General features: G+C 46.8%; 1 protein-coding gene across 2 annotated transcripts in view; it reads right to left on the bottom strand.

Annotated features, from left to right (window-relative positions):
- Nucleotides 1-25,455, bottom strand: part of ZFYVE28 (zinc finger FYVE-type containing 28) — a 111,513-nt gene that overhangs the window by 23,584 nt on the left and 62,474 nt on the right. Inside the window, exons 4-8 of one of the 2 annotated variants that reach the window (XM_012737408.3) lie at nucleotides 25,211-25,413; nucleotides 23,725-23,814; nucleotides 21,741-21,830; nucleotides 17,347-17,448; nucleotides 3,660-4,949 (exon numbers count right to left, since the gene is read on the bottom strand). In XM_012737408.3, the coding sequence (XP_012592862.2) occupies nucleotides 3,660-4,949; nucleotides 17,347-17,448; nucleotides 21,741-21,830; nucleotides 23,725-23,814; nucleotides 25,211-25,413 (1,775 nt within the window). The remainder of the gene's footprint in view (nucleotides 1-3,659; nucleotides 4,950-17,346; nucleotides 17,449-21,740; nucleotides 21,831-23,724; nucleotides 23,815-25,210; nucleotides 25,414-25,455) is intronic. The other variant, XM_012737410.3, reaches the window with a different exon arrangement.

Below are 25,455 nucleotides of genomic sequence, written 5' to 3'. Positions count from 1 at the left end.
AGGCAGCCCTACCCTTCCACCTGGAGGCTGTCCCCTACCTGACCAGAAACACACGCTCCAGGTGTCTCCTGGGAATCTGGCCTCACAGGCAGGCCCTTTGCCACAGCCCTACAACTTGTTGCACATAGAGGCCTGAGTGGCCCCGAGGACGGGAAGCCATAGCACAGGGCCATGCCTGCGGGTCACCGTGAGCCCTCCACGCCACACATGGGGGCTGCAGAGGCACCTGCCAGCATGTCTCATGGTCACATCAGGATGACAGCATGATGTCTGGGACACTGGCCTCCGAGCTAAGGCAAACACCAACCTCTTGGTCTCAGTCTTCAGCAGCAGAACGGGGAAGATGAGATGCCCACACCCACGTGTGAGACTGGCTGTCTCTTGGGAAGCCTTTCAAAAACATCACTTAACGCCAGCCAGACTTTCTGACATCGCACCATTTGAATTTTGTTGAACCTTCTGCTTGTGTGAAGGTGGTCTTTTGTTTTGAGAACACCTACTGCTTTATCACCTCTGTTCTGGTGTGAGATGACACTCCAAGAGGACAGGCCACCTCTCTCTGGCTCCTAAGTGGGCCTCCATTGGCTGGTCCAGCCACCCAGGAACGTGCATGAGACATGAATGAATAAGTGAACAAATGATGCTCCTAGTGTATGTACTGTCCATGGATGGGACAGGTGTGACCTGCTGCCTCCAGGCTGACTTGGCTCCCAGCTACCTCCAGGCACAGTTCTGGGCCCCGGCGCCACTGTCCAAGGTTCTGGACCAAACGCATGGCTGTCCCTGTCACCTGGCCTCCTGCCATGTGCTTTGTTTGTGGATCTTCTGCACCTTCTTGAAACACTTCCTCGGAAGATGGCATTGCCTTGTGAGGCCACCTTGCAGGTCCTCTTCCTCGTCTCAGCTGAGCGGCAGCGTGCGTGCTGAGCTGGCTGAGGCCTGAGCAGCTTGGCCGTGTGAAGAACTGTGTCCGCCGTGGGGCACAAATATCTCATCAGGAGGGTGGGGGGAGCTGCCAGACGGGCTGGGTGTCCACTGGTTGTCACCTGGAGAAATAAAAAAACAGCACAGGCCAAAACCTGAAAACTCCCCCTATCCTGTCAAAGAATTGACGGTTTCATATCAACTTTGGAGAAAAATGATTCACTTACCAATGAGCTGAGTCTGAGGCCCTGAAGAAGGCAGCCTTTGAGGCCCTCTGGCAGCCTTTAGGAACAAAATGTGTTCCGTGTGACATGCTCACGAAGCTTGGGCAGCATCTCAAAAATGGTCTTATTGAAAATGGGAGAGGATGTTCCCACGAGGCTGGGCTTTGTAGCACCGTCTGTAACAGCAAAAGTCCAGAGACGACCTCAAGGCCAGCAACAGAGCCTGACCGAGTGCACGCTGGGCCTGCCACGCAGAGGCCCTATTTGGCCACAAGGGACACTGAGGACAATCCCTGGACAGCACTAGGGAGAGGCTGTGGGAGGGAGGTCAGGAAGGCAAGGGGGGGTCTTTACCAAGCAGCAGGAGGGGCAAAATACACGTGGTGTGTATCTGCACATCTATCTATGTCTTTGCTGATATTTTTAAAAATTGAAGGATTAAAAAATTATAAACTGTTCCCTTTAGGGGTAGGGGGGAATAAGGCCCCTTTGAATAGACTTCTCTGGGTATATCTTATTTTGTAGATTTGACTGGGAACCAAGCAAGTATTTCACTCAATTATCAAACTGAATTACATGTGGCTGGCAATCTCTGTGCATCTGATGCTAAATGAAATAAATTAACCTGGCCGAGAGTAAAACTGGCAGCATAACCTCAGGCAAGCAATGATTTCAAGTGATGTTAAAGCAATCAGTTGACTGTATGTTCTAGTGGGATATGCCCTAAGGACAAGAAAAATCTGTTAAAACTGTTTTAAAAAATCTTAGCCAATAGCAAGTGTTAGTGAGGATGTGGAGAAACTGGAACCCTTGTGCAAGGCTGGTGGGATGTAAACTGCAGCTACTTTGAAAAACAGGTAGGCAGTTCCTCAAAAAGTTATCATAGGATTACCATATAATCCACCAGTTCCACTCCTAGGTACACATTCGAAAGAACTGAAAACATACGTCCACACAAACACATGTACACAAATTTCACAGCAGCATAATTCATAATAGCCAAAAAGTTAGAAACGACACACACATCCATCAACTGGCAAATGGTCAAAGGTGGTCTGTTCATACCGTGGGTATTATTCAGCCTCAAAAAGGAATGAAGACTGACTTATGGTCCAACACAGATGAACCTTAAAGACATTCTGCCTAGTAAAAGAAGCGGGACATGAAAGGTCACATAGTATAGATGTTCCTCGACCTGTGATGAGTTATGTCCTGACAAACCCACGGTAATTTGAAAATATCCTAAGTCAGAAATGCATTTAATACACCTAACCTTCCGCATTCAAAGTACAGTTTCCACTGAATGTGTGTGGCCTTCACACCCTCATAAGGCTAAAAATCACAATAGAACTATCTGTACATGATTCCGTTCATACGCAATGTCCAGAAGAGGCAAATCCATAGAGACAGAAGGTAGCTTCGGGTTGCCAGGGGCTGGGAGGGGCATGGGAGGGACTGCAGAAGCAGCGGTCGCTGACCCTAGGAGCCGGCACAGCCCAGGCTGCAGAGGCCATAGAGCTTTGCACAGGCAGCTCAAAGGAAGAACAGCCCTGAAAGCCACTGAGCACTGGCCCAGGCACACTGCCCTGGAGGACACAGCCGCATGATGCCCTGGGGGCGCCAAGGCTCAGGAGGAAGGAGCACCTGCCCTGCCCCCAGAACGCTCTCCCTTCCTGCACTGTGCCCCTCTCACCCTGGCCTGTGCCTCCCCTCTGTGCCCAGCTCTCATGGCTCCTGGGAGTGTTCCAGCCTCCAGCTGAGCCCCTCCCCTCCCTGTCCTTCCACCTCCTGCCTTGGTAGAGAGGCTGTGGACACGGCTGCAGCCGGGATAGGAGCCCTGAAAGGCAGGGTCCTGGTTACAGGCCCAGTCACCCTGACTATGTGGCCACGTGTGAACCAGCAGTGGTGGAGCCCAGCCCCTGCACTTCCCTCCCCATCTCCAATGCCGGGGCAGTAATCTGCTTTGCTCAGGATAAATCCAGGGGAGTGGGGGACAAGGAAAGAGGGAACAGCCTTGGGTCCAATGGGATGTGCCAGCACCAGGGTCCTGCAGACCCCACCCGGCCACATTCCCAGCCTCCTCCCTCCGAGGGGAGAAGAGGGCAGGGCATTGGGGGAGCAGAGGCTAAAGGGAAGTAGGGAAGGGGAAGGCCTGGGAATGCGGCCTGGGAACTGGCTGAGGGTGGTCTCAGGATCCCACCTGAGGCTCACACTAGGGTCAGGATGGGCCATGGCTATGAAAGGGGGTTCCCACGGCACCTGACAGGCACCTGCACCATCAAAACAGGAAGGTTGGGGCCCACTGGGCTCACTTCTTGGCTGCCTAACTTCCAGCAGGGTGGGCTCCTCCACAGCCAGCCCACTGCCTGCGCCCCAGCACAGACAACCACACCCGGGCTCAGCCCAGCACCTGCTGGAGGCCAGGAAGCCCTAGGCAGACACTTTCCGTACTTTTGAGACTCTGCCAGCACTGCAGAGAGGAGTCCAGTCCTCAGCCAGACCAGCTCTTACCTGGAGCCCAGCGGGTGCTGAGGCTCCTCTGGGGCCACAGGTGTCCTGCCCATCTGCTCTCTGGCCTCAGGCCCTTGCTGCTGACTGGTCACCTCGGCCTCTCCCCAAGACCCACTTGCTGTGTCCACTTGGGAACCTGAGGCGTGTGCCAGGCACTTGTTGGAAGTGGGGGCTTTGGGCTCCCCGCTGGCGGAGGTGTCTTCTGCCGGCAGGGGGCCCTCGGGGACAGGAGGGTCCTCATCCAGCCTCTCCGGGCCCTTGTTGCCAGCCCTGGCTAAGCCGGTGCCGTAAGAGGCACTGATAATGCTTTCCCGGCTGCACTTCTCCCGCAAATGCGCCACAGCGTCCTCCCTGCTGTCCCCACAACTCCCACAGCACACGCAAGAATGAAGGAGGCAGTTGGTAGCCGCAGTGCTGAGTTTGTGGGAGCTGTCCTCCACGCCCTTGGTCACAGCCCCTGAGGGGGAAATGCTGGGGCCCGGGGTTTCCTGGGGGGCGGCAGCAGAGTCTGAGGAGGTGGGCGATTTGGGATTGAAGATGACCGTGGCCGAGAGCTTCATGCCCCCCGTGCGGTGGGCGATCATCTCGGCCGTCTCAGCGTCGTCCGCACCCAGCCCCCAGCCGTCCAGGTACAACTGCGAGTCCAGGCAGCTGCAGGAGTTGGCACCCGAGAGGCTGGCCACCCGCACGTTGTCGTCCTCAGTGTTATTGTTGTTGCTCAAGTCCTGCTCCTTTTCTGTGGCAGGAGCGCTGACCTCTGCCTCTCTGCTCTGGCCCCCCAGCCCTCTCTCCTGGGGGTCGGCCCGGGCGCTGCCTGCCCACTCAAATGGACCTGGAGGGGACCTGGGCCTGGCGGGGGCTTCCACTGCACCCTCCACGTCATCCATGAAGAACACCCGCTCCTCCTCGTCACTGCCCGCCCGTAGGCGTGCTCTGCCTGGAGAGGCCTCCCTGTGGGGGCTGCCCTCGGCTCCAGGCCTATGTGCGGGGGACTGGCAGGCACTGGGCGGCGAGAGAAGAGAGGACATCTCGTCCCCAGCCCTGTGGACCATGCGGCTGAGCTGCTCCAACTCCTGGTCATCATATTGCATGGAGCAGGCCAGCTCTGCCTCCGAGTTTCTGGCCTTGGTTGAGAGTGGCTCCTCGGGGGGAAGGGGTACAGGAAAGGCGGGTGCCAGGGCAGTGGGCACCTGTGTGTCCACCCGGATGGGGAACTCCACATCCTGGGAAATGCAGAGGTTCCGTTCCAGCGTGTGCAGCTCCTCCTCGGTCAGTGTCTGCAGCAAATCCCTGCAAGGGTCAAGACAAAAAACGAGAGTGAGAATCCCAAAAGACACACCAGTCTCCTTGGCCAAAAGTGGACACAGCACCCTGGAGTCTGCACTAGCAGGAAAGCAACCAGGTGTTGAACACTTGCAACTCAAATCACATGGCACCAGGATGTTTCCTCTACTACAAAATGAGACACAGGTCCTGTAGGTCGGGACAACGGTATTCAGGGTGGCCAACTGTGATTCTAGGATGGTTCCTTTCCAAAAATGAGATTCTGGAACCTCTCGCTGAAAACAAAGAAGTCCTGATTCTTAGTGATGTGTTAATTGCATTAATAAAAACTCTAAGAAATGAAAAAAAAATGTGGGTTTACATATAAACTTTAATCCTTTTGTTCAACAAATATTATCGAGCACCAGGTACATGCCAGGCACTGGGTGCTGAGGACATACAGGAGGAAGGCAGGCCTGGTCCTTGAACTGGGAGCCTCCATTTGGGTGAGACAGATAACCAACAAGTATCTACATAAATAATGAATAAGGACAAAGGAGGGCACAGCAGGACACCTGGCTTAGACTGAGCAGGCTTTTCCTAGAGGATGTGGCACTGAAGCTGAGACCTGAAGGTGCAGTTAATTTAGTGACAAGGATCAGGAGGAGCCTGGAGCAGGTCCTACAGCCCGATAGCATGTTGCTCTCTACTGGGAAGAGCTCAAGCCATGCCGCCATCCTGGCACCAGGGACAGAGGTGGTCTCTCCTGCTTTCATTCTCTGGAAAAATGGGAACTTGCAGTCTATGCTTTCTTGTAGAAGGCTTTGTTTGGTGATATTATATTTGTGCAGAATCGCCTGATAAAATACAGGACGTCCAGTTAAATTTCAATTTCAGATGAACAACAAATATGTACCTTTTAAGTATACATATGAATAGTTTTTTAGTGTATGTCCCAAAGGGGGGCATTTGGACATACTTACAATAAAAAAAAGTATTCATTGTTTATCTAAAATTCAAATTGAATTGGGCTTTCTGCTGTTGTTGTAATGCTCGGTCTGGCAACCCTATTTAATAAGATTCATCCATAGTGATGCACATGGTCATAGATCATTCATTCTCATAGCTACACAGTCTTTCACTGTGTAAATATATCATAGTATATTTATTTATTTATCTGTTCTACACCTGATGGGTTTTGGCTGCTGTGACCCATCTCCTCTGGGCACCTCTCTTGAAGAACACCTGCACATTTCTGCTGAGTGCACACGCAGGGGCAGGACCCACTGCTGTGCCTGCCCACAGCCTTGGCTGACACCTCTGCTTGCCCCTGGTCCTCGTGACACTTGCTATTTTTAATTGTATCCTTTCTGGTGAATGTGTAATGCTATCTTACTGTGGCTTTAAGGTGCCTTAGCCTGATGACTTAAGTTGAACACCACTTTTTATGCTTACCAGCCCTTAAATATTCTCTATTGGAAGTGCCTGGTCAAGTCTTTTGCCCATTTTTAATTGGGTTGCCTGCCTTTTTCTTATTGATTGATAAGAGTTCTTTATATATTTTAGATTTGAGTTGTCTGTTGGATATATCTTTGCCAGACATATTCTCCAACTCTTGCCTTTTCATTCTTTTACTGGTGCTTTTGATGAACTAAAGCTTTTAATGTGAATAAAGTCCAATATGTCACATTTTTTATAGTTAGTGCTTTTGTGTCCTGTTTAAGAAACCTTCGCTCCAATGTCACAAATTCTCCTTGATTTTTCTCCTCTAAAAGCTTTATTATTTTATTTTTACACTTATGTCTGTACTGTACATGGAATTGATTTTTTTATACGATTGTGGTAGGACCCAAATACTAAAAGATATCTCATATGGATATCTCAGCCCATTTATTGGGAAAAAAACAACCATTCCCCACTGTCCTATAATGTCATAAATCAGGGAGCTAGCTGCATATGTGTTGGTCTGTTTCTAGACTTTCTAATCTATTCAATGAGTCAGAAGTCCATCCTTTGGCCAAGTGCAATGGCTCACACCTATAATCTAGCACTCTGGGAGGCCAAGGTAGGAGGATTGCTTGAGCTCAGGAGTTTGAGACCAGCCTGAGCAAGAGCGAGACCCCGTCTCTACTAAAAATAGAAAGAAATTAGCTGGACAACTAAAAATGTATAGAAAAAATTAGCCAGGCATGGTGGTACATGCCTGTAGTCCCAGCTACTCAGGAGGCTGAGGCAGGAGGATCGCTTAAGCCCAGGAGTTTGAGGTTGTAGTGAGCTATGGTACCACTACAGTATAGCCCAGGTGACAGAGTAAGATTCTGTCAAGGAAGGAAGGAAAGAAGGAAGGAAAGAAGGAAGGAAAGAAGGAAGGAAGGAAGGAAGGAAGGAAGGAAGGAAGGAAGGAAGGAAGGAAGGAAGGAAGGAAGGAAGGAGAGAAGGAGAGAAGGAGAGAAGGAGAGAAAGAAAGAGAGAAAGAGAGAAAGAGAGAAAGAGAGAAAGAGAGAAAGGGGAAGGGGGAAGGGGGAAGGGGGAAGGGGGAAGGGGAAGGGGAAGGGAAGGGAAAGGAAAGGAAAGGAAAGGAAAGGAAAGGAAAGGAAAGGAAAGGAAAGGAAAGGAAAGGAAAGGAAAGGAAAGGAAAGGAAAAGAAAGGAAAGGAAAGGAAAGAAGGGGAAGGGGAAGGGAAAGAGTAGATAAATAATGTTCTGCTCCTTCTTGGCTATTCCAGGCCCCTTGTATTTCCATATGAATTTCAGAATTAGTTTGTCAATTTCTGAAAAAAAAAAAAAAAAAAAAAAGCCCTCCTAGGATTCTGATTGAGATTGCATTGAATTCATAGATTAATTTGAGAATAACTGATATCTTTACAATATTAGGTTTTCCACTCCCTGAATGGAATTGTTCTCTAATTAGGGCCTTTGAAATTCATGTCAATAACATTTTATAACTTTCAGTGGGTGTCACAGACATCTTTAATTTGATCTATGCTTAAGTATTTGATATTTACTGATACTATCATAAATGGTATTTGCCATGGTTTGGATGTGGTTTGTCCCCATCAAAACTCATTTGAAATTTAATTCCCAGTGTGGCGGTATTGAGAGGTGGTACCTTTAAGAGGTGATTATGTCATTAAGAGCGATTAAAGTCTTTCTCATGAGACTGTATTAGTTCTCTAGGGACTGGATTAGTTACTGCAAGAGTAGGTTGTTATGAAGCTAGACTGCCTCTCACATTTGGTCTCATTGCATGTGCTTGCATCCCTTCCCACTTCTCCTCCATGTTATAGCACAGCACAAGGCCATCACCAGAAGCTGACCAAATGCAGCTGCCTGATCTTGGACCTCCCAGCCTCCAGAATCATGAGCCAAATAAACCTCCTTCCTTTATAAATTTTTATTTTCCTATTATTCTCACCTTATTGCAGTTTCTAGGCCACCAATATAATGTTAAATGGAGGTGGTGGATAGTAGACACCCTCATCTTGTTCACAATCTCAGGAATATTTGTTGTATATACATACATATACACATACAAATAGATACACATAGACTATATCTGTATCTATATATCTTTTATCAGATTAAGGAAATTCCCTTCTATTCCTAGTTTGCTAAGAGATGTTTTCATCATGAAATAGGTGTTAAATTTTTTCAAATGGTTTTTCTGTATCTTTCAAAATTACATGATTTTTCTTCCTCTTTGAAAAATTAATGTGGCAAAGAAAACTATAGGCCAATGTCTCTGATGAACACAGATGCAAAAATCCTGAACAAAATACTAACAGACTGAATTAAACACATTAAAAAGTTTTTATTCATCATAATCAAGTGGGATTCATCCCAGAGATGCAAGTGTGTTTCAAAATGCACAAGTCAGTCAATGTGACATCATATCAACAGAACAAAGGACAAAAACCATATGATCATTTCAACTGATGCTAAAAAAGCATTTTATAAAATTCAACATCCCTTCACATCAAAACTCTCAAAAAACTGGGTATAGAAAGAACTTACCTCAACATGATAAAAGCCATACAGAACAGCCCCACAGCTAATATCATACTGAATGGGGAAAAAACTGAAAGCCTTTCCTCTAAGATCTGGAGCAAGACAAGGATGCCCATGTTCACCATTATTATTCAATATAGTATGGGATGTTCTAGCTACAGCAATCAGACAAGAAAAAGAAATAAAGAACATCTAAATTGGAAAAAAAGAACCCAAATTATTCTTGTTTGCAGATGATATGATCTTATGTCTAAAGAAACCTAAAGACTCCAGTAAAAAAAACAAAACTGATATACAAATTCAGTAAAGTTGTAGGATACAAAATTAACATACAAAAATCTATAGCATTTCTATATGCCAATGGTAAACAATCTGAAAAAGAAACCAAGAAAGTAATCTCATTTATAATAGCTACAAATAAAATAAAATACCTAGGAATATACTTAACCAAAGACGTAAAAGGTCTCTATAATGAAAACTACAAAACATTGATGAAAGAATTTGAAGAGGACACACACAAAAAAGTGGAAGGATATTTCATGCTCATCGATTGAAAGAATAAATACTATTAAAATTCCATACTACCCAAAGAAATCTACAGATTCAATGCAATCCACATCAAAATGTCAATGACAAAAAAAAAAAAAATGTCAGTGACATTCTTCACAGAAATAGAAAAAATAATCCTAAAATTTATATGGAACCATAAAGACCCAGAATAGCCAAAGCCATCCTGAGCAAAAAGAACAAAACTGGAAGAATCACATTACCTGACTTCAAATTATATTACAGAGCTGTAGTAACCCAAAACAGCATGGTATTGGCATAAAATCAGACATATAGATCAATGTGACAGAATAGAGAACCTGGAAATAAATCCACACATCTATAGTGAGCTTATCTTCAACAAGGTTGCCAAGAACATACAGTGGGGAAAGAACAGTCTCTTCAATAAATGGTGCTGGGAAAACTAGATATCCATATGGAGAAGAATGAAAGTAGACCCTATCTCTTGCAATATACAAAAGCCAAATAAAATTGGATTAAAGACTTAAATCTAAGGCCTGAAACTATGAAACTACTAAAAAAACAAAAAACAAAGAAACACTGGGGAAATGCTTCAGGACATTGGTCTGGGCAAGGACTTCTTGAGTAATACCTCCATAGCACAGGCAACCAAAGCAAAATTGGACAAATGGGATCACAGCAACCTAAAAAGCTTCTGCACAACAAAGAAAACAATCAACAAAGTGAGGAGACAATCCACAGAATGGGAGAAAATATCTGCAAACTACCACTCTAACAAGAGATTAATAACTAGAATACATAAAGAGCTCCAACAACTCAATATGAAAAAATCAAATAATCCAGTTACAAAATGGGCAAAGGATCTGAATAGACATTTCTCAAAGGAAAACATACAAATGGCCAACAGGTATATGAAAAATGATCAACATTATTATTCATCAGAGAAATGCAAATCAAAATTAAAATGAGATATATCAACCCAGTTAAAATGGCTTTTATCAAAAAGATAGACAATAATGAATGCTGGTGAGGATGTGGAGAAAGGGGAACACTTGTACACTGTTGGTGGGAATGTAAATTAGTGCAACTACTATGGAGAACAGTATGGAAGTTCCTCCAAAATCTAAAAATAGAACTACCATATGAACCTGAAATCCCACTGCTGGGTATATATCCAAAAGAGGGGAATTCAGTATATCAAAAAGATATCTGCATTCTCATATTTATTGCAGCACTATTCACAATAGCCAAAATATGGAATCAACCTAAGTGTCCATCAACAGGTGAATGGATAAAGAAATTGTGGTACCAATATACAATGGAATATTATATAGCCATAAAATGAATGAAATCCTGCCTTTTGCAGCATGGATGGAACTGGAGAACATTATGTAAGTGAAATAAGCTAAGCACAGAAAGACAAATCTCACAGGATCTCACCCATATGTGAGAACTAAGTATTTTTAAAAATTGAACTCATGGAGACTAATAATAGAATAATGGTTACCAGACGCTGGGAAAGGTAGCGGGGAGTGGGGGATAAAGTGGGGATGGTTAATAGGTGCAAAAATATATTTAAGTAGTTAGATAGAATGAATAATATTTGACAGCACAACAAAGTGATTATAATCAACAATAAGTTAGGGTATACTTTAAATAATTAAAAGAGTAGAACTGAAATGTTCCTAAGACAAAGAAATGATAAATGCCTGAAGTGACAGATACCTCAATTATCCTTATTTGATTAATTCACATTATATGCGTGTATCATATGTACCCTATAAATACATACAAACTATTATGTGCCATAATTAAATTGTTTTAAATAAATTGCAAAAAAAGGGAAAAAATTAATGTGGCAAACATTGATTTCGTTTTCAAATGTTAAACCAATCTTGCAAACCTGGAATAAATTTCTCTTGGCCATAATATATTATCCTATTTATATATGGTTAAATTTTATTTGTCAGTATTTTCTTAAGGGTATTTGCATCAATGTGCATGAAAGATTGTTTCTGTAATTGTTGTTTCTTGTAATATCCTGATCAGGTTTTAGTGCCAAAATTATACTCTCACTTTTAAAAAAGAGTTAGAAAATGTCTCTTTTTCTATTCTTTGGAAGAGGTTGTATAAGATTAGTTTTATTGCTTCCTTAAATGTTTAGAAGAATATATAAGGAAAGTCATCTGTGCCTGATATTTTCTCTTTGTGGAAATGTTTTTAAATAATGGTTTCAGGGCAGGCATGGTGGCTCACACCTGCAATCCCAGCATTTGGGGAGGCCACATGAGGTCAGGAGTTTGAGACCAGCTTGGGCAACATAGTGAGATCTCATCGTTACAAAAAATTTTTTTGTAAAAAAATTAGCCAGATGTGGTGGCATGCACCTGTAGTCCCAGCTACTTTGAAAGCTGAGGCAGGAGAATTGCTTGAGCCAAGGAATTTGAGGCTGCAGTGAGCCATGATTGTGCCACTGCATTCCAGCCTGGGTGACAGAGCAAGACCCTGTCTCTAAAAATATAATAAATTATTTAATAATGGTTTCAATTTCTTTAATAGACCTTAGACCAAAAAAATTTTCAATTTCTTCTGTCAGCTTTGATTAATTGCTTTATTGAGGAATTTGTCCATTTCATTCAAATTGTCAAATTTATTAATATAAAGTTGTTTATAGTGTCCTCTTACTATCATTTTGATGTCTGTAAGGTCTGTAGTGATGCCCCCTTTCCATTCTTTTTATTGGTGATTTATGTTTTCTCTCTTTTCTCTTGACTAGTCTTGTTAGAATTTTGCAATTTTATTACAAAGTTGATTATTAAAATAATCAACTTTGGGGTTTGCTCATTTTTTTCTTTCTGTGCGTTTGTTTTCTATTTCATTGATATCTGTTCTTATTTTTATTATTACTTTCCTCTTGTTTTCATGAGGTATATAGACTTATTATTTTCTAGTTTCTTCAGATAAAATTTTACATAATTGAGTTTCATCCCTTCTTCTGTTCTAATTTATAGTATTTAGTGCTATAAATTTCCCTCAAAGCACTGCTTAAGAGTTTCATCTTATTTGTTAGGTACTAGAAATAAAAAAAAAAAAAAAGAGTTTCATCTTAAAAATTTTTGACATATCTTCATTATAATATAGTTCAAAGTTCTTCTATGACCAGTGAATTATTAGAATCGTATTACTTAAATTTCATGCAATTGGGGTTTTTTCAATATTTTTTGTTTTGTTTTAATGGCTGGCCTAATTCCATTGTGCTCAGAGGATACACTCTTAATAATTTCTGTCTTTTGAGGTTCATTATGGCTAGACCATTTTTCTATGGTCTAGCCATATGATCAATTTTCATAAATGGCCCATATGCTTTTCAGAAGAACATGAATTCTGGCAAATGTTGGGTGCTGTTTACATATGTCAATTAGGTCAAGTTTGTTAGTTTTGTTATTGAGATTTCTTACATCCTCAAGAAGTTTTTTTCTGCTAGTTCCATTAGCTATACAGAGGCAAATTAAAGTCTCCTGATGACTTTGGATTTGTCTATTTTACCTTATATTTCTGTTGTTTGCTTTATATAAGTTTTAAAGCTATGTTATTCAGCTAGTACATACTGATTTGGGATTATAATATCTTCTTATTGGATTATTTCTTTATCAGTATGAAATATTTCTCTTTATCTCTAATAATGTTTCTTGCCTTAAAGTTTACTTTGTCTGATATAGGTACAGCCACACCAATTGCATTTGATTTATGTTTGCATGTTTTTTTTTGCCATCCGTTTACTTTCAACCTTGCTTATATCCTTATATCTGGAATGTATCTCTTGTCGGCCAAATATAGTTGTTGTTTTAACCCAGACTGGTAATATTAGTTTTATATTTGAAATATTTAGTCCATTTGCATTTAATGCAATTACTGATATAATTGGGTTGCATCTACCTTCTTATTTTTTTTCTATTTGTTCCATTTGTTTCATGTTCTTCTTTCCCTCCATCTTTAACTATTATTTTAGTTTTATCCTAATATTATAACAAGCATCCTTGATTTATCACAGTCTAATATATTTTATCAAATTCTTCTCCAATACTGCTAGAACATTACAAACTTTAAATTCTATTTACCCCCTTTTTGTCTTTTCTGATTTTTCTATTGTGCATTTAGTGCTATGTATAAGTTAAATTCTACAAGACATTACAATTATTGTTTTGTACAGTTAGCATTCACTTACATTAATTTACATCATGTCTTTAGTTTCTCTTGTATTTTCACATTTCCATCCAAGATTACCTTTTCTTTTTCATGAAGAACTCCAATTAGTTTTTCTTTATGTGCATGCTGCTGACAACGAACTCCTTCAGCTCTGTGTTTCAAAATAATTCATTGTAATCATTCATGAAGGTGAAATATCACCTTCATTTTTGAAGGATACTTTTGCTGGTTATAAGATTCTGGTTGGCAGCTATTTTCTTTCATCACTTTAAATATATATTATTTCATTGCCTGCTGGCTTCCATTGTTTTTGTTTGTTTGCTTTTTAAGAAGACAGCTGCCTATCTTATATTCCTTTCAAAGTAGTATGTCCTTTTTCTCTTGCTGTTTTTAAGATTTTTTGTTTGTGTCAATTTCACTATGATACACCTAGGTATGTTTTGTGTTTATCTTTCTTGTAGTTTTCTTGAGCCTGCTGAATCTGTGGGTAGAGATTTTTCATCTTTTGGAAATTTGGAAAATTCTTGGCCGTGACTTTTTTGGGTATTGCTTTGCCCATCCTTTCTGTTCTCTCCTTCTGGGACTCCAATTATTTAAGTTTGACCTTTTGAGTAGGTTGCTCATGCATCTTATGCTCTGTTCTGGTTTTTGTTGTTGTTGTTGTTATTACTTGTTTGTTTTTCCCATTCTTTTTCTCTCTGTGCTTCAGTTTGGGTCTCTTCTATTGAGCTGTCCTCAAGTTCACTACTTCTGTGCTCTGCTTGGTCTAATCTGCTATTAACCCACCTACTGTGCCCTTATTTTCAGATTGTGAAATTGTTTTAGCTCTAGAATGTCCTTTGTTTCTTTTTCTCATATGTTCCAATTCTCTGTTTAAATTATCCGTCCTTTTATCTGATTTGCCCCCTTCTATTTCCTTTAACATACTAATCACAATTGTGTTCAAGTCCTTGTGCCTAATATCTGGATCATCAGCAGTCTGTATCAATTTTCTTACTCTTCTCTTAATTATCAATCATATTTTCTTGTCTCTTTACATTTTTAGCAATTTTTGATTATATGAAAGACACTGGATGTAAAAGAATCAAAGAGGTTACAGATGATGCTTTCTGCCCCCAGAGGGGATTTCCCTTTCTTCTGTTAGGCAGACGATGCGAGGCTCCATTATCCCATTCCCTTCAGAAATCGAGCAGGTTGGGGCTGGGCTGCAGCTTCAGTCTGGTTACTGCAGCTCTGAGACTGGGGGCTCAGCCTCCAGCCCCCCGGCCCCATGTAGATTCAAAATCTGACAAATGTCTCGTGCGGTGACTGGCAGTGTGCTTGAGACATGTTTGTCTCTTAAGCATCCCAGAACTGCAGGAAGCCTCTCCCTGCTGTTTAAGAGTGTTCTGCCCGGATTCCCTGCCTCCCCAGAACCCAGCAGGCATGATGCTTAAATGCCCCAAGTTTCTGACTTGTTCCACCAGCCTCTTACCATTAGGTCCTCTTTTCTTCAGTGAAGAGTCTCTGCCTGGGAAGCCTGAGCCCCGAGCAAGCCTGGGATCCTCGAATGCTCCCTGGGCAAAAACAGCTACAGAGACTGCCAGCTCACCTCCGAGACACTCTCCCCTCTCTGGAATTTTGGTTCATCCAATCCTCACTTCTATAGTTCAGTCACCTTTAAACATATGATTTTTCAATCTTATACAGTTTTTTTCTCATTGTTGCAGTTGGAGAATTGCCATGCTGTGACCTGAGGCATCCTGTCTGTCCCAAAGCAGAAGTCTTGTCCACATTTTGTGAAAAGATGTGAAGTTGCCTGGTTATGCCTACCCATATTTAATAGCATTCATTTATTAAAATATCCACTCACAAAATTCATCATATTCTTCAATTATTTTGCAACTGACTCCAAGTTCATTTTTTTTCATTTTTAGAGACAGAGTCTTGCTCTGTCTTCCAGGTTTGAGTGCAGTGGCGCAATCATAACTCACTGTAGCTTCCTAAGTAACTGGGACTACAGGTACATGCCACCAGTCCTGGCTAATTTTTCTATTTTTTCTAGATACGGGATCTCACTTTGTTGCTCAGAGTGGCCTCCAACTCCTGGCCTCAGTCCAAGTTCATTTTTAAGTACTCTATTTAGATATCTCTTTCTGGCTTTTCTTTCCCAGAGATGGCATATGACCCTGTGATGAAGGCTGCATTTCTGAAGCTCTGTTTGTAAGTACCAGACCACAGTGGACAATAGTGGATAAATAGGTCCCTGAACCCATCTTTGGAGGAGCCTCAGATTCACCTGTAGAGCCTCACTGCTTTCCATGTGGGGGGAGTACATGTAGTGATTCCGATTCCTTGGGGTGGCAGGCAGGGCTGGACTGGGATTGCACACCTGGGTCCTTGCCCCCATCCATGCATGAAGTTTCCCTGAGCCGGGGCCCCAGGGTTGGCTACAGAGTCTCGTTCCATCTATGCCAGCTTTGGGGGATAATATGTGACAAATGACATTTAACAAGGCCTGGGAATTTTAAATTGCTCATCCTTGATGGAAAAGGCTCCTGACTTCTGGCACTATAGGAGTCGCCCCCAACACCCAGCCTGCAGTCTCCTCGAGTCCGCCTCTCCGGCTGTACCTGCAGAACATTCTGCCTCCACACCTGCTCAGCTCCCAGCTTTCTCTCCACTGCTGCAGGTGGCAAGCCTGCTGGGATCACCACATGTGGCCTGGGCGCTCTCCCAGCCCCACATGACCCCATGAAGCTCCCTTCCCGTGCCCTCGGCCCCAGTGTCCACCCGCCCCATCTGTCCCTCATGTAAGACCTCTGTCTGCCCAGGATGCCCTGTGCCTTCCTGCCGACCCTGGGTCATCCCTCTCCTCTCCTCTTCCAGATGTCACCCAGGGAAGGTGGGACTATGGCCTCTGGGACCTGAGGTCATGACCTCCAGAGTGAGAGGGGAGCACCAACAGCCTCCACCAGATGGACCACAGGCTGGATCAAGTGCCCTACCCCCAACCACCCTGCCAAGGCCCCGGGAGCTCAAGACCCTGTTCTGTGTCACTTTCCACTGGACTAGCAGCACCTCTGGCTCCACATGGGGCAGAGTTATGTGCTCTCTGGGTCCCCAAAGGGAACCTGGTCCCCGAGTCCAGGGGCCTGGGTGTGGTAGGACACACCCAGGGGTCCAAGGCCACAGGGCCAGGGAGCTGCTTGGAGGACACAGGCCGCAGCCTCATACCGCCCCACCCTCCAGGTGGCCAGAACAGGGCTCTGTCTGTGCAGAGAGGCTACCCAGCAAAACACTTCGTCCACAGGAAGAAAGGTGTGGAGTTTTAAAAGAGGCTCCAGTGCATTGACACAAACACATACAAATAAAGAAAAAGACCAAAGTATGAGCACCACTGATAGAGGTAAACTCCAGGGCCTTTGGTGAACAAAGGGTACACAATTGTAAGGAACTATGAGGTTTACCACTCCCCAAAGCTCCACACACAAGAGCTCCCAACCCCACATGATACCCAGATGGCAAAAGCCAGACTGGGTTTGACCACCATGGGGCCATTTACAACCACGAGGAATATTACCAGCTGGCCCTTCCTCATGGGAAGAAGGAGACTTGGTGGTGGCTGAACACTTGATGGCACTCCTCCCTTTCCCTCCCCCACCCCTCCCCCCTCCTCCCCCAGCCCCCCACCTCCCCCCCACCTTATTTTCCGCAGTAACGTATGGAAGGGCCGGAACAGCTCAGACATGTCTTCCACCTTGCGGTCCAAGTTCAGGGGTCCATCTGCATAGACCACGAGGCCACTGCATTTGAGACACAAAAGCCGGTGTAGTTAGGCCCCATGGCCCTGCGTGCAAGCCTGGGACCTCCCCATTCAGACACCCGAGATGAGACGCACGGCTGCTGGGGCCCCATGGCATCGCCGTGCCCAGCGCAGTCGCTGGCTCATGCTTTGCCTCTTGTGAATGAATCTCAAATAAGCTTAGAAAAAGGCAATGAAAATTATATCCAGACTTTATCTTTTCATGTTGATTAGTTTATGTTCATTGGAGGTATCATAAAATAATCATAAAAATAAATCTGTGCAGAACAGTGTTGCAATCAGATAAATTAGCCTCAAAATTTGTTACTAAAATCTGCCTTATTTTTTTTTTTTGAGACAGAGTCTCGTTTTGTTGCCCAGGCTAGAGTGAGTGCCGTGGTGTCAGCCTAGCTCACAGCAACCTCAAACTCCTGAGCTCAAGCAATCCTCCTGCCTCAGCCTCCCGAGTAGCTGGGACTACAGACGTGTGCTACTATGCCCGGCTAATTTTTTCTATATATATTAGTTGGCCAATTAATTTGTTTCTATTTATAGTAGAGACGGGGTCTCGCTCTTGCTCAGGCTGGTTTTGAACTCCTGACCTCGAGCAATCCACCCGCCTCGGCCTCCCAGAGTATAAATCTGCCTTCTTGAAAATGGAAAAACTGGGTTTGTGGTTTAATTCATCTGTAGAGATTCATGAGAATTAGACTTGAAACCATCTACTCCCAAAGCCCATCAGAGCTGGAGGTGAGAACTGAGGTCCCACAGGGGTTCCCTCCCTGCAGTCTGGCCAATGCTCTGTCCCCCTTCTAGGCGGGAAACGGCTTCCCATCGCCCCCAGACGGGACCAACCCTCTCTCCAGGTGCTGCCACACGTCAAGAGGCCTCCCTCCCCAGGACTCCCATATGGCTGAGGTTGGCTTTCCTCACTGTGCCCATCTCTGCATCCAGCTCAATGCCTGCTAGAGGACAAGACTGCTTCGATACCAACCTCCGGCAGCCCCGTCCACAGGCCGACCACGCACTGTACGGCCTACCCAGCTCTGAGTGCGCCTCAGTCATCCACGCAGAGACCCATCTCTCCTCAAGATCACTCATCCCCAGAGGGCCCTTCTCTGGGTGCCTCCCTAGGTCTCTCGGGGCCAGACCACTTAGGCGTGTCTCAGGTCCCTAGGAAGCGTCCACCCATGAATGCACCACCTGTCCCCTATCTTCCTCAACTTAGCCAGGTGAGGGCCACGCAGGCTTGTTGCTTAAATGGATACTACTGGAATGTCTCTCTCTGCAAACACGATGGGGTCTTACTGGCAGGACTGGGGTGCAGTCTTCTTGTCTAACACGTCCAGTGAGAAAAACCGATAAGCAGAATTGAACAAAGGGGAAACGGAATTTCTTGTCTAATGGAGACAGAGTTTCAGTTTGGGATGACGGAAAAGGAGATGGATGGTGGTGATGGTTGCACAGCAATGTGAATGTACTGAATGCCACTGAACTGCGCCCTCAAGAAAGGGTTTAAATGGTAAAGTTTATGTTTTGTATATTTTACCACAAGAAAAAAAGAACATTTATTGCTTTGATTTCATTTACAAAAGTTTTACCTATCATATTAAGAAATTTTGTAAAACAGAGACATCCTATCTGATAATTTTCATACTTCATACACTGGGGATGTTTTTGCATGGCATTAGGAATTTTTCTCCAACATTATTTAAATGGCTAAAGCATCATTTTAAATCAATCCCTTTATTTTAGATATCCATCCTCCCTCAAATTTTTATAATTACAAGTAATACTATACAGATATTCTTTGTAAATATAATACATGTTTATGCCCTGTCAGATCAATTCAACAAAATTCTGCAAAAGTCCACTGTGCTGCCACATGCCAGGCACTAAGGGCACATGGATACAGAATGTGAACATCCCCGTCGTCCTGGTGGAAGACAGGGCCCAGTGGGGTCCTGGGCCGGCACCAGCGACCATGTCCATGCTGATGGGGACTAGGAAGTCCTAAAAGCACAACCAGGCTGTGGAGGAGTCTGAACCTGGTGGAGACACTGCCCCTAGAACACAGGTGGCTACCAGGGCCAAGGGACAACAGAGTCACTCCAGCTCCATCCCCACTGGCCAGTGGGAAAGGGCCAAACTTGCCAGGCCCCAGGCCTCAGCCAACTGCTGCCCCTGCCTGGGCAGGCCTCCCTGTGGCCTCACAACTAGAGTTTTCTGCTGCTTTTGTCACAGGCCAAATGCCGGCTCTGACCCATCAGCTGGACCTGGTCCTGCCACCTCCAGCTGCTGGCCTGAGCAGTGCCTTGTCCCTGGGAGCCCCTCAAAGCCATGGGGGCCTGGCACACAGTGAGTTCTGGCATACACAGTCATTGTTCTGTGACACCGTTTCCTGGGAGACCCTGGGGGGGCATCCTGCAACAGGGGAGTAAAGGGGAGGGGCCACAGAGAAGCCCCATGCTCTGCTCCCCACACCCTCTGCTCTGAGTGCTCCCAGGGGTCACCTGAGGGTCCCAGGACACCTACATCACACAATTACGATATGTGAGGGGGGGTTCCCAGGAATGCAGTCTGCCTGGGTCTCCAATCCATCACCCCTGCTGGCCAACATAAGGCCCTAACTCATGACAGCTTTGCCGTTTTGTTTTTTAAACAAAGGGAAGAGTAAGGACCCCAAATGCCCAGCATCTTCTTCAAAATGAGTTTGGCCACAGAGAGACACTGCTTGGAAAGAAAACAACATCACAAAATCCTGCGGCCCGCCGAGCGGGGGTCTGTGTGCCAGGACGCACTCTTCCAAGCCACCTTCACACTGGCCACTGAGGACATCCTGTCCTCCAACTCATACATCTCCAGGCCAGGGGAAATTTCCAAACACTAATGATGACAAGGATTTCAGAGTGTCCCCTCTCTGGTGTGATGCGACCCAGTCCCGCTCCTCTGTTTGCTGACTCTGAGAGGAGCCAGTGCTGAGAAACGAGGGAAGACAACAAAAGGAGCGAGGCTGGCACGGAGGCGCCGGGGACCTCTGGAGAAGCCCTGGGCCAGACGGCATCCAGAGACACCCCAGAGGCACCCCCATCCCTCAAGGCTGCTCCGGGACACAGGGAGCAGACGGCCAGGCCCAGAGCAGGGTCTGGACTCCCTCGCCCTGTCCCGAGGCTCCTGACTCCTGCCCGGTACTCGACTTATCTCCACAGTTGAAGAAAACACCCCTGTCCTCTGCGGGACCAGGGGGCTGGCTCTGTCCCAAGGCACTGCCACTGCCCCACACTCCCAACACTGCACCCCGTTTCCCATGGGGGGGTCTGTGCTTGCCCCTGCACACCGCTACGTGCGCCTGTGCTCCAGGTTCGCCCTCAGCAGGGCATCTCCATGCTGAGCCTGGGCCAGTCCTGGCCCCTGGGCCCACCCCACACTGCCCCCAGCCACTTTACATCTCCAACGGGCACCCATCCCGAGGATGCCCCATTCCCTGCGCCTGCCCAGCTCCACACCTGCAGCCCCACAGCCTCTGGTCGACCTCCCTGCTGCAAGCCCAGCGGGCCCACTCACCCACCCACCCCCCACCTTCGTGGCCGCCCAGCTGGCAGGAGGGAAGGGGCAGTCCCTGTCTGGACTCAGGCTATGCCTACATGGCAGTGAACCAAGCCCCAAAACGCCTGGGCTCTGACCTTGGTGCCCCAGCACTGCCCACCTCGGTGTATGTAAGGCCTAAAATTCCATGTCTTGACATCTTTGAGCCCCACAAGGCCCCAAAGCCTACCTGTGAGTTCCCCCCTCTCCCAGATATGCCCCCACTGCCAGCCAGCCCAGCTGCACCACACCTGGTCTTCAACCTAATAGGTGCCACCTCCTTGCCAGCCCTCAAAATTATTCAAACAGACCAGTCACATCCTCCTGCGGGAGGCAGGGCACTCCTCGTTACCACAGAGCCTGCCTCCCACAGCCCCTGCTCTGTCACTCTGTTCCCAAGTACACTCCATGTGGTCCTGCAACGCTACGAGTCTCTGTGATTAATAAGCTGCTGTCTACCTCACTCGTCCAGTGGTGGGTGCCTGGCCATCCACACGATTTAGCGTGGGAGGCCCCTCCCTTGCCAACAAGCTACATAGGAGGTGCTCGGAGCGCCTGGGTCCTCACCTGCCGAGGGCCGACGGCAGGCCTGCTGGCACCCATCTGGGCAGCTGAGCAGCGCCTGTCCGGGTGTGAGTACCATGCACCAACACCCAGCAGGGACCTGGAGCCAGACTTGACTGTTGTCCCAGCGGGAGGGGCACTCACCACACGATGGCCAGCCTCGGGATGGTGAACATGAGGGCCGGCTCGTAGTCGTCAATCATGTCTTGGGTCAGGTACCCGAAGTCCAGGGCCCTGTCCGAGGGGGAGACAGTGAGCAGGGCGGGCTGGCCCACCCACATCCCGGGTCAGACCGAAGCCGGGCAGGGGCAGCATGCTCACGCCGCGCCTGCAGCCGCGCTTAGCAGACACGTGCAGGGGGCAGCGCTGATCATCCTGAGGGCCGATCCTGGCAGGAGACCCACACGCTGAAGCTCAGCCTGCCCAGCTCTCCGTCTACCTGCCCCACCTCTGTCCCAGGAAGCTGGGACCGGGTAAAATGAGTGGGACAGCTGTGATGCCCAACAAAATAAGAAAAATAATCCAGTCAACAGCTTTGCTTAACCAGGAAATTGAAATAACTCAAGTGTCGAGAGTAAAAATGGAACAAAAATACTATCCCAAATAATTTAACACTTCCCTGAGAAACTGGATGTATTTCCATCCCCTGGGCATATACGAATGGGCCTCTTTCTATACCTGATGAGCAGGCCTGTTGACATAATGATTTTTCAAAATAAAAGTTTTCTCAGGCATCTTATTTTCTAGCAATTTGAAATATCTCTCAAAGCATAAATAGTGAATAGTCCATCTTTTAAAAACAACAAACTTACGATACAATATGAAGCAATTCCAAAACATATGTAACACCATAACACTAGTCAAATCACAGAAACATTCTACATTAAATCTTAACCCCCAAATCCATTCAGAAAATGTGCCTTTAATAATTGTAAAAGGCTGGATAGGAATACTGATGATTCACAAAACCTTATTCAGCAGACATGAAATCCAGCAAGAACCCCATCCTGGCCTATAGAATTAAGGAGGTAAATAAAGTGAGAGGTGGGGAGAGAGGAGTGAGAAAGTGAGGAGGCAAGGAGGTGAGGGGATGAGGAGATAAGGAGGTGAAGAGGGAGGAGGTGATGAGAGATGAGGTGAGGAGACGAGGAGGTGAGGGTGAGGATATGAGGAGTGAAGTGGTGAGGAGTGAGGAGGTGAAGAGGTGAGGAGTGAGGAGGTGAAGAGGTGAGGAGGAGTAAGGAGCTGAGGAGTGAGGAGGTAAGAAGTGAGAAGGCGAGGAGTGAGGAGGTGAGGAGTGAGTAGGTGAAGAGATGAGGAGTGTGGAGTAAGGTGGTGAGGAGGTGAGAAGTGAGGTGAGGAGTAAGGAGGCAAGGAGTGAAGAGGTGAGGAGAGGAGAAGTGAGGATATAAGGTGTGAGGAGGTGAGGAGTGATGAGTAAGGAGGTGAGGAGTGAAGAGGTGAGGTGAGAAGGTGAGGAGTGAAAAGATGAGGGGTGAGGAGGTAAGGAGTAAGGAGGTGAGAAGTGAGGAGGTGAGCAGTGAGTAGATAAAGAGTGAGGAGATGAGAAGTGAAGAGGTGAGGATTGAGAAGGTGAGGAAAAAAGAGGTGAGAAGTGAGCAGGTGAGGAGTAAGGAAATAAGGAGTGAGGAGTGAAAAATGAGGAATGAGGAGGTAAAGAGTGAAGAGGTGAGGAGTGAGGAGGTAAGGAGTAAGGAGATATGTAGTGAGGACTGAGCACTGAGGAGGTGAGGAATGAAGAAGAGATGAGGAGTGAGGAGGTGAAGAGTGAGGAGGTGAGGGGGGAGGCAAGGAGGTTGGGAAGTCCTCTCCACCATTATTGGTCCTCCCAGCCAGCTCTCCTCCTCTGAATGGTAACTTCGCCTGCAAGATCTACCCTTTGTGCAGCCGAGAGAAAAGTTACCATGAGGTGGAAGAAGGGGTGGCAGAGGGGAGCAGGGAGGCCTCCCGGCTCTGCCCAGCAGGGGGGGAAGCGCATGCGGTGCTGAAGCGCGGGCTGATGCCTTCCCATCTGGGCATGCCCTGGATGAGCTGCGTTCCCCCAAGCCTGGATCAGCAGAAAGGATCAGGGACTCGGGACACTCCACCCTAGCCCTCCTGTCCTCACCTCTCCACCGTCTCGCAGAACAGCACGATGACCTCCTGCTGCACGTAGTACTCCCTGGGAGACTTCACCGGCACCATGGCAGAAACATAGCTGCAAACACAGCAAGGAAGGTCAACGGTCAACGCAGCCCCCAGGCCACCCGTGGGCTTCTTCAAATCAAAGTGTGTGTTAAACTAAAACTGCGACACTGCCCCATTTCTACAGTTTCATAAATGCGCAACTCCCAGCTTTACAACTATTTTAAAACAAAGTTCCTGCCAGGGAAGGCCCAGTCCAGGGCTTCCTCAGGCCCCATTGCCCTGCTCTCTCAGCCCTGACAGCCCTGGAACTGTCACTGCCTACGCACAGGGACTGTCTCCCATGGCAGCACTGGCCTTATCAGCGAGCTAGTGAAGGAATGAATGAATGCATCCACGCCTGGGTGAGTGAACAGGTGAACACCTTGTGAGCTCTGCATGGGCAATGTCATGCTGTGGACGCCTTGGTGGCCCTGGAAGCCAGCCCAGGCCACACAGGCACTCATAGGAGGCTGGCTGAGTGGCTACAAGGACGTTAAGGTTTGTCCAACGATGCCCCGATGAAAATATTTTCTTTTTGTGTTTTTTTGTTTTGTTTTTCTTTTTTTGAGCCAGAGTCTCACTCTGTTGCCCAGGCTAGAGTGCAGTAGCATCATCATAGCTTACTGTAACCCCAAACTCCTGTGCTCAAGCAATCCTCCTGCCTCAGCCTCCTGAATAGCTTGGATTACAGGTACATGCCACCACGCTCAGCTAATTTTTCTATTTTTAGTAGAGACGGGGGTCTCGCTGTTGCTTAGACAGGTCTCAAACTCCTGGCCTCAAGTGATCCTCTCGCCTCAGCCTCCCAGAGTGCTAGGATTACAGGCGTGAGCCACCACACCCAGCCCAAGAACATTTTCTTTCCTTCTAAATCACTAACTGATTTTTTCTTATGAAAGCTTATTTAGCAAATCTGGGAAGACAGAAGAAAATGAAAGTCAGATGTCCCTGCTCTTACTTCCTAGAGAGCATAGGCTTTAACATGGTGGTAGGTTTCCTCCTAGAGTTTGACAGATGACAGGATGAACAGTTTTTACTAACTGGGACTACAGGGGACACGATGCTGCCTCCTCTTTATCTCATCTACTGCGAGCACTGTCACATCTGTGGACGTGCCTAGCCCCGGGGGCCTGACCCAAGTCCTCTGAGACCGAGGCCCATGCCAGCCAGACCCCCACTAGTCCCACCTGTGTCCCTTCCACTTGTCTCCCCTCCCTAGGAGGTTCCTCCCCTTCACCCCCACACTGTGCCCTCCGGAGTTAACTACACCAACAACGGCCCTGGGCTGGCCTAGCTCCTCCCTCTGTAGAATTTTCTAGCTTGAAATATCAGAGTGAGCTCCTGACAGCTGGCACCGCCCCGCTCCACTCACAAAGCAAAGGCCAGGTCCCCCAAGCCAACGGCCCACACAGGCAGCCCTCAATCACCTCAGCTCAAACTCTGCAAACAAGACGTCGAAGTGCCTCAGCGCCTCCCTCATCTTCTCCGTGTAGGTGTTGAGGTCCCGTAACGCCTGGTCGCGTAGGGCGCCCCGCACATCCTCCAGGCTGCGGGTCAGCTCCTTGGCCAGCGGGCGCATGGCCATGCTCTCAAGCTCCCGGTTCATGATGATGGACCCAGCGGCCAGGCACTGCAGGCGGGGCGACACAGTCAGGGAGAGGCCTGGGACGGA

This window comes from Microcebus murinus, chromosome 16 (assembly GCF_040939455.1).
Source record: "Microcebus murinus isolate Inina chromosome 16, M.murinus_Inina_mat1.0, whole genome shotgun sequence".
NCBI lineage: Eukaryota > Metazoa > Chordata > Mammalia > Primates > Cheirogaleidae > Microcebus > Microcebus murinus.
This window is presented reverse-complemented; position numbering and strand designations above follow the sequence as displayed.